We start from the raw sequence: 10,035 nt of genomic DNA on the forward strand, positions 1-10,035 counted from the left end.
TACTGAATTGAATAAGCACTGTTATTGATAGTAAATAGATATAAATCATAAAACATCTAATAATTTAGTTTTTTTTTTAACTGCACATTTAATAATTAGTTAATACTTAATACAAACCATTCTAACATATAATGGATAGCTTGAGATAAGAATTATGTCACACATTGTTTTACTTATATTATAATATTATTGGTGCTAAAATATTTGCTAGGCGAGTCATTTATCATCGGACGACTAATTTAACTGATTAATTTAGTCGATGGCTGTTGACTAATGTGGCTCATTTAAATGAATTCTAACTTAACCCAATGCTAAAAATGACTAACTATTAAAATAGTTGTTTCTAATTGCCAACTGCTAGAACAATCATTTTTTATGACGATAACTATTCCTAGCGACTAATGGCTAACGACTATTTCTGCCACTTAGCACAACAAAATTGAATTGAGAAGAAGAAAAAACTATATCAGGAAAAATTCAGTTGAAAGGAATATTTGAAAGTGAAAGATAATTGCAAACAGTTTTTGCAAGGCTAAAATGCATACGAAGTTATGATCTCCTTAAAATATAAAATATATTGGAGAAGTGGGTAGTTGCTAATATGAAAAGGTGTTTTCACAATAGATTCTACTCTCCTTAGCCTGACATGCTCGTGGTTGACTTAATGAATACCAAGTAACAAGAAAATAAGCCAACTGTTGAATACCTGGTGAGATTCAAGCGCAGAAGGAGCAAGTGTAATGTTTAGTTCCCAGAACATGAATAATGCAAGATTCTATATAGATCTTTCTCAGCTTTCTGCTAAAGCTATAAGGATGGAACAATGTATTCATTTATCCAATCAAAGAAGATCCCAAATAGTCGTGGGAGGCATGTAGGTTGCATCAACAACAACAGCGAAACAGGAGATCCATCAAATAAGTAGATGACAACTAAATAAATGGCATCCAAACTCTTGATAATAACCATTTAAATTAGTCGATAAAGGAGAAGAAATGTAGATTGAAATTCTGGATAAGAAAATTTAAAAGTATGAGAAATTTTAAATTTTAAAAATTTTAAATAGTTCAATTGAAATTCTTTTATTTTTAAAATTTTGTGTTTAGATAAAAAAAAATTAAAATTATGAAGGTGAAAGAAAATGAATGCATAGAGAAGAAGGAATATGGTTGGTATATTTCTATAGAGAAAAACACTGATGGAGCATGGGGGAATCACAGAGGAATCAAGATATGACACCGTACACCATTGCACCCGACCACAACATTTAATCAACGACGCGTGATGGACATCGACGGTTGCTCCCTTGACTGACGGTATAGTTTTATATGCCCCCCTACGCCCACACCCGATCAACACTCTGTGAGCTTATACGATGTTTCTTGAAAAAAAGGATCATCAACATGAGGGAAGAGTTGTGAGTTCAAGAACGAGATTTTGGGAACTTTCAGGTGAAAGAGAGGATGAAGGTTATAAAGGAAACACTCAAACTTAGCTTCTCCTATTAAGAAGAGAATTTCAATTTTTCATCTTTTAGAAGAAAATTAAAATTTCATATTTTTAATTGTTTAAAATTTCAAAAATTTAAATTCTTCATAAAAATATCCAAACAATGAATTTTAGATTAAAAAATTTAAATTCTTTACTAAATTACTTTTTTCAGTTAAAATTTTCTATCCAAACATATTTTTAATTAATTCCTTGATACAAATATGAATATGGTCACAACTCCCACGACTAAGAAGAAATAGAAAACCATTCCCAAACTTGGGGGACAACCAAAGTACTAGTGGTGGCCCAAAGGGAGTCAACAAGAGGCAGTAACCAACAAGAATCCATATGCTAAAAGAGTGGAACAACTACAAAGAAAATCAGTTTTTCCATGCTTGCAACTCCCTAAAGTCGCTGATGAACGACACAAACAGTTGGTGGTGCATAATCAATCGTTGTCGTTGCAGAAGGATAACAAGCGTGTGACTAAGGAGAAAATGCAATATAGAGTATTGGTCTTACTGTAGATTTCCTTAATGAATAATGATGATCGACTTAAGGAAAACACCTGAAAGTAGAGCTTTCGGAGCCGAAATTATCTTTAATAGTTGTTGCAAATTTGGTGCTAGAAGCGGCAACCATCTCAGCCAAGCTAATGTAGAAATGATTGATGCAAAAGTTCATTTTTATGAAAGACCTTGAATTGGATGATTTACTGTCGAATTAGTTAATTTCCCAATTGGGCTCGTCAAGAGAATTGACAAGTTGATTTTGCAGAAGTCAAAAGTTAACATAATATGGCAACAAAGATAATTTATCTCTTTTTTTACCATGTGGTTTGTATAAATTATTATCAATAACTAAAATTCATTTAATAATCTGTTTGATCAGTTAGAGTGAAATATTTCCTCGCAAGATAATAGATTTGAGTTTAGTTATATATATATACTCGCAATAATGACATATTGATAAGATGTTTGTTCCTTTTACAAATTATTAAAAGGAGGAACGATTTTTCATTCAATACTAATGTGCATGCTATCGATTGAGATAAAAATAATGAAAGAAATGAGGTAGACTTGACATAAAAAAAAGAGAGTATTACAATGATGAGGGCATGATTGCTATCCACCTCGCATGCTTTTACGAGAGAATGAATGTCTGGTTGGATTGGATTGGAGTTTATCGGATTTGGAATTAATTTCTTGGAACGCAGTGTAGTCATGGTTGTCCACTATCTCGTGTTGCTTGCTATTGACTTGTTATGGTCAGAACAGAAACAACTCACATTTCACAATAATGCATGTTTTGTACTATTTCTCTTTCCTTCTTTTTTCTCTTTTTCTTTAAGATTAGCCCACTTTTGTTATGGCTTTTTGTGCTCCCTTTTCCGAGCAGATCCGGGTCACGTCTTCATTCTCTAAAAGATATGTGGAAACACTACTGTTATGATTGGTCATTATTTAGGATCTGCCATAATGTTTTGGTCAACACCAATGGGGCATATACATGTGGCTAATGGCTTAAAGAAAAACAAGGATCACGTACTAATCACCTTGTCTGATTCTTATTAACCTTATTAACTTGCTTGCTGCCTTAGATCAATGGAATAGTCAATCACAATCTTAATCTAAACTATTTAATTCCTTTTTTTTAGTATATAATATAATGTCTCTCTAACTCACCAATTTTTTTTTTTTACAATGAAGACAATAATAGATTTAAACTAAAATCCTCAAGATATTCACTGTTAGACTAACTCTAAAACTAATGGACTCGAGAATTCAAAGAACTCATAGTTGAATTTTGGTTAAGTCTCAAGCAGTCTAAAAGTATGACTACTAAAGCTTAAATTTTGATCCTATCAACAAAAATTATTTTTTATTAAATTTTATAAAGTAAAAAGACTACATATATTAACAAAAGATCCAACACAACTTTCTCAATTAAAATAAAAAATTTCTCTAAAAAATTATTTTATGTCTCACTCATCCTTATGGTGACCCTCACAAAGACTAAGGCCATATTGTTCTACGATATATTTATATATACGAATGTATGTTAAACTTTTAGTGATTGCATGAGATGTTCTAGACTTTACTAGTGAAATGAATGGTGATATGTATACGTTTTAGACTTTTATTGGGGAGGGGTTTTGTGTATTCAGAGAATTTCATACTGATTTTTCTATAAATTTGTTACATAATTTTTCAAAAATTAAAATTAATAAATCATACTTTTGTTTCAAATACGTCCCAAAAAAACAATTTATCTATTTCAGCAATTGAAAAGATATAATTTTTAAATGTACTTATACAAATTTAAATATTATTTTCCTAACTCTAAAATCAAAGAAAAGTTTTTTTTTTCTTCAAATGTACATTTGTTCTAGATATATATAGCTAAACTCAATCTAATAGAGTTCCATTCGTTTAACTTTGATCCAGTGAGTTTAAACATATATTTTACTATTGAACTTGTGAAGATCCGAGTAGCACTATAGAAAATCATGCATCTGCATTTATTAATATCAAAGTTGGGAGTATATATAATTGGGCCAAAGCAAAGCGTGCAAGATCTCAACATCATATTCTTATCTCAGCCTTCTGATTTAGACCAGTATCACCTTTGTCAAAAGTCGGCATGGAATTTAACTCCATTTGTAAAGTGAGTTACAATGCAATGCAACTGAACATTATTATAACCTAGTGGTCCATGGAAAAGACATTATGCTCTCTATTCACTGAAGAAACTTGTTCGGGAGTTCGATCTTTTTTTAATAAATGAATTTTAAAATATTTCATTTTAAATGAATGCATGGATTGTGTTTGCAAATATTTATTTTAACATAATCTTATACCAACGAACCAGTTGTTTAAATAATACCAGTTTGCTTAAAATATATGAAAATAATAGGATATATAAGCATGGTTCGCCTAAGGATAAGACAGCCCAAGCTCTTACTTTAGGTCCATTAAAAAATAAACTTTTTGCTATAAATATAAGTATATTAAGCATATGTGCTATTAATGGCCGTCACTTAGGGGTAACACTCTGTGCTGTTATGCATAAGGTCAAAAGTACACCAGCTACATGTTGGAAAAAAAAAATCTCTCATTAATTCATTTAATTCTTTTAACTTTAAATAAAATATGAATAATTTTATTAAATGTTTTATTAGTTTAAAAAAAGGTCCATTTTTTTGTCAATGAAAAGGCCCAATTTCAAAGCTCGCTTTAGGCCTATTAATGTGTTCGACCGACGCTCTATATAAGTTTTTTTTCTCTCTTGAGAATAGGATATATAAGTTAATACTTTATACTATGAGTTAATTAATTTTTTGGTGTGAGTATTATATTATACATGTTTATCACTCAACAACTTTAAATTTAAAGTTTGATTATTTTTTTATTAATAAACTACTCAAAATAGTTTCCTTTGATTTTATAATATATTTTTATTAAATTTGAAGCAAACTACCCAGTACTCAATGATTTGATTCATTGAGTTTTAACTTTTTTTTTCTTTTGAAATTATAGTGAATCAATTTGTCGAGATAACCATTCTTTATAAATGGGTAATGTTGATTCAAGTATTATAAGTTTTTCTTTTATAAATAAAGTCTCAGATTTAAATATTGTATATGAAAAAAAAAGGTTCAATAGTTGGATCTGCTATGCCTTGAATTTTCTTAGTTCGAACAAGTTAGTCTAGACCAAGAAAAAAGATAATCATTCTCCCTAGATACCTTCATCCCCACTATATATATATGCTTCATTCTCTAAAGGAATATAAAAGAATTTCTGAAAATTATTTTTAATTTTGTCTTCTCCACACCCTTTTTATTAATAGTATATATACTATATATTAAAACGAAGTTAATTAGTAAGCTACTCTTTAATTTTTAATTATATAAAATTTATAAATTTATTTTATTTTACTAGAAACTATTCATCCAATAAATGAATTGAAGAAATTTAATGTTTATAAAAATTAAGTTATTGAACGAAGAAAATTAAATGACATTTACTTTGATTTGATGTAAATGGATCCCAACCTACTAATGATAGATCCAAAATTTGAAAATAAATTTAGTTAAAATTTTCATATTATTTTTTTTTCACTGAATTTCATATTAAAAATTTATTTAGTATATTACTAGTTGTATATCTTAATACAATAATAATATAATAATTTTTTAAAAAATAAAAACAATATTTTTCTATGTTTAATATGCAGTTCAATATTCTACTCTTAACTACGATAGTCTCCAATTCCTCCCATATTATTTATTGATCATTCTTACAATCCCATTTATTTTTCTTTCAGCAACATATTAATGATGTATGCACCATCCTTGCCTCAGTCCTCAAAGCTCAAGGAGTGCCACTGTAAAAGTATAAGAGGAACTGTAAATATTTGGGTTGGCTTGATGTGAACTACGTAATTGCTTCCTGCACCTCCTTATTTTCAAATATTTCGAGATTGTCCTCAATGGAATCTCCGAAAGCTTCCTTCACAGTTGCTCCCTTTTCCTCCGTATGAAATGAAAGCCTCTACCACCACCTTTTGCTCTGCACATCCAAGTTTTTCTTTTCTTTTTTGGATTTAGTTATAATTTCAGATTCTCCAATCTGAAATAGAAAAAAAACTTGTTTGATATGGCCCCTTTTTGTTAGTCCATTATGGAATGAGTAGTAGAAGACTTAGTATAAAATTGTTGATAAATTCTCTCAGTCCATATTTATAGGTTATTCAAGGTTAGCTCATTGGTGTGGATTCTCTTTACATATTTATATAATTAGGTTATAAAAAATATAAATTTTATAATTATATTGTTTGATATGAGCACGGTTTGATAATTAGTTTATCCTGTTCAGCCAGTTAAATCATGACAATGTAAAATTCATACGGGCCCAATGAATTTTTTCCTGACCGCCAATATTTTTTACAGATTTAATTTTATTTGAATTAGGGACATAAGTTATTTTTGTTATGGTTTTAATATTTTTTCTTTAATTTTTTCTTCATTAACAATTTTAATCATTACGATCGAGTAACAACATTATTTAATGAATCAAAAGATATTAAACCTGTTTTTGTAATATTTTATATATATATATATGAGACTTGAATACGAGTTTTTTTAAAAATTAATATATATATATATATATATATATATATATATATATATATATTGTTTATTTATTTGTTTTTTGTTGAAAGATCATATCGTGTATACTAATCATCCGTTGCAGATAGCAAAATGAATTATATTTTAAAGAATTTCAAGATATTAATATTGATATGCAAAAAAAATAAAAAAAATCCTTTACTAAGTCTAATTTATGTATTACGTTATTAATATGTAACGTACATTGTCCAACACTACTATACAATTATCCCGTAACTTTAAAGACACTATTCAGTATTCTACTAATTTACATATCAAGAAGAAGAACCGGTATTTCTTTCTTTACTTGCTCCAAAGAAATATCGAAAATAAAATTATTATCATTTTATTTATTACAATACTTATGGGATATTGTTCACATAAACATTTCTCTTCTTCTTTAGTCCAAAAGGCGTAACCTCACTATCACACACATCCGAGCCATGCCACACATGTCTAGGCACAAATCTTCTAAAATAGAAGTAATCGGAGTTAAGATGTGAGCCTTCAAGCACCTGAATTTGTGCAAAACCTGGTCTCCAATCATCGTTTCCAATTAGCTTGAGGTACAAGTAACAAATTGGGGAGTTTACACATGGTGCTGTGAATGGTTTTCTTGGCATGTCATCGAGAACCTCTGGCTCCAATGGGTCAACTTTCCTTAGGTGCTTGGAGTTTAGGTGCCTCACCAATATGACATTTGAGTTTGTGTCCCCAAACCTTAGGCTCACAATGTTTGAGGTTTCAGCTCCCCATGTGCATGTGGTTTCTATGGTGATCACGTAGGTGCAGTTTTTCTGCTTTGTGCAAAGACAAGTTTGTTAGAAAATTATGGAATATAATAGGTAGAGATGTAACATCTTGAGAGAGAAAAGAGAAGAAAAAAAACATAAATATAATGAAATTCTCTTTGATCCTATATTGCTATGTATAAGATTCAAATTTAAAATGATATTTGTTATTTTTTATAAGATTTAATTTAAAATATTCTAACATTAATTATTTTTGGATTAGAAATATTAAAAGAAGAAAGAAAATATATTGACAACATTAGAAGAGTGAGAAATATTAATAATAAAGATAATTAAAAAAAATATAAATTAAAGACAAATTTATTGTTATCAACTAAGTTAATCATTTTCCTTAATCTTTATAAATTAGGTAATTGAGTGGCATATATAAAAACTAAAGGAGTATAATATAATTATAAAAAATCATAAATGTTGATAGAATATATAATATATATCTATATGATATATATCAGTATTTATATATTATTCTTTAAAAAAATTCATTTGTAATGGAATTGACCCAATCCCACACTGGGCAGTCTAAGGAAGAATTAGTACCTATGTTGGTGATATGTCAAATATCTTGCTACTATATCGCATGTCTTGTCTAGGGTGTAAGTGGGTTGGTTTTGGTTGTGTTTGGTCAAACTCATGACCTAATTCAATCAAATTTGAACGGTTGCTTTGGGTCAATATTCTTAGAGAATAAAAATGAAACCCAACTCAAACCAATATTTTTGTAAATGGTTTGAGTTGGGTTGGATCAACGGATCAAAACATTTAATTTTATCTGCTCATTTTTAAAATGTAATATTTTTATAAGCTAAAAATTTTATTAAATAAATCAAACGCAACTATTTCTGTTAGATTTTTTAGTAAAAAAAAATTGAGATACTATCACACCCCACTCCACTCCACTTACTCCTATCTATCTACTTATCTATCTATGAGCGATGAGAAATTAAGCATATCATATTCGAGATCAGGAGTTTCAATAAGCATAGGGAGGATGAGTTTTAAACATTTTTTTCTACCAAAACCAATGAGACATTACAGGGCCTACTCTTTGTAAATAAATTTGAAATATTTTTAGAAGGGTTTTAATCAATAAAACTCATGATGTTTTGATCCTAAAGGTTAAGGATGTGTTGATACTTACTCAGTTCAGGTCGACAAGTTTATGTAATCAATAGTTGATAATATTTGATTTTTAAAAAATTAAAAAAAAAAAAAATATATATATATATATATATTACATATATTAATAATAATCATAATTTAATACAAATTAACAGGTTAGTGGGTTCTGATATTAAAACCCGTGATTCAACCTAAAACTCAACAGATTTGATCGGTTCGGCTTGGGTCTCGAATAAATTAAATAAATAGGTTTAAAATTAAAAAAAAAGTTATATGAATTAAAATATATTATTTTTATTGATATAGTAATTAATTTGTTAAAACTTAAAATTTAATATATATTCAAATTATGTTTAATTAATATTAAATTGATATTAAATTTTAGTTTATCAGAAAGATATCTGTAATTTGATTTAGTATCTCATGATTTAAAATTAAAATGAAAATTTAATTTAATAGTATTTATTTAAACAAAATTAGAAAATTATAAATAAAAAATTAAATTAAGTGTTCAATGTACATGTCCTAACGGAAGAAAAAATAGCTCCAAAAAAATATGCTAATTTAAGAATGAGAATTCAAACTTATAATATGTTATATATAGGGACATTGACCAAGAAATTTTTAAATTTTTTTTAATTATGATCAATTAATATAATCCATTGCTTCCATTTTAATATATATATATAATAAGTAACAACCAAAGTTATAAAATATTGTTAGTTACCTTAAGCTCTGGTGCTTCTAGACTCTCACCTCCAGCGACAAGAACTTGCAAAAGCACACAACAACAGATTAAGTGCCCTCCAATGCTCTTCATGATCAGCATCCCCATTTTACTCTTTCAAGCATGCGATTATTCGTCTTAACATGGAATATATAAGACAAGACAGTATGGATTTTTATTCTTAGCTTGATCCATTCATAAAGTGCATATTCCTTATAAATCTTTAAATGTCGTTGCTCTATATATGTGTTTTATTATTTTATTGAAAAAGGTTCCTTTAATTTTACTTATGCTTCCTCACCTTAACAAGAGCTTCTTTTTTTTTTTTTTTAATTAATGGAAAGTATATATCTATGACTAATCCGAATCCGTTCATGCCGTTGTCGTATGGAAGGTTAAAGTTATATATTCCCTCACTTTTTAGTCACTTGATTAGGGGGCAACCTCCGGTCATATTTCATATTCTATCCGTTATGTTCCCTTGCTCCACTTTTATGTTTTACTATAAGAAGCATTCAAGCTTTTAATTTAACTGAAATTTAAATAACATAATTTGAGTTTAAAGATATGAATTTTCAATGTAAAAAGTTAATAAACTTATTATAACTAATTAAATATGTGATTCAATGATAATTTTAAAAACTTCTTTAAAAACAAAGATAACATTAAAAACTTAATACTATCTGTGCATGTATTAATTATTCATATAATTT

The 10,035-nt window shown here is 28.2% G+C and overlaps 1 protein-coding gene across 1 annotated transcript; it reads right to left on the reverse strand.

The window, feature by feature from the left end:
• Positions 1-6,827: 6,827 nt before the first annotated feature.
• LOC100794871 (embryo-specific protein ATS3A) lies at positions 6,828-9,447 on the reverse strand. The gene is made up of 2 exons (XM_003530844.4): positions 9,323-9,447; positions 6,828-7,461 (listed from the first exon to the last, which is right to left on the reverse strand). Exons 1-2 carry the CDS (start codon positions 9,428-9,430, stop codon positions 7,027-7,029), a joined length of 543 nt encoding a protein of 180 aa, XP_003530892.3. The 5' UTR covers positions 9,431-9,447; the 3' UTR covers positions 6,828-7,026.
• Between the last annotated feature and the right edge of the window lie 588 nt (positions 9,448-10,035).

The sequence above is a fragment of the Glycine max genome, chromosome 8 (genome assembly GCF_000004515.6).
Source record: "Glycine max cultivar Williams 82 chromosome 8, Glycine_max_v4.0, whole genome shotgun sequence".
Lineage (NCBI taxonomy): Eukaryota > Viridiplantae > Streptophyta > Magnoliopsida > Fabales > Fabaceae > Glycine > Glycine max.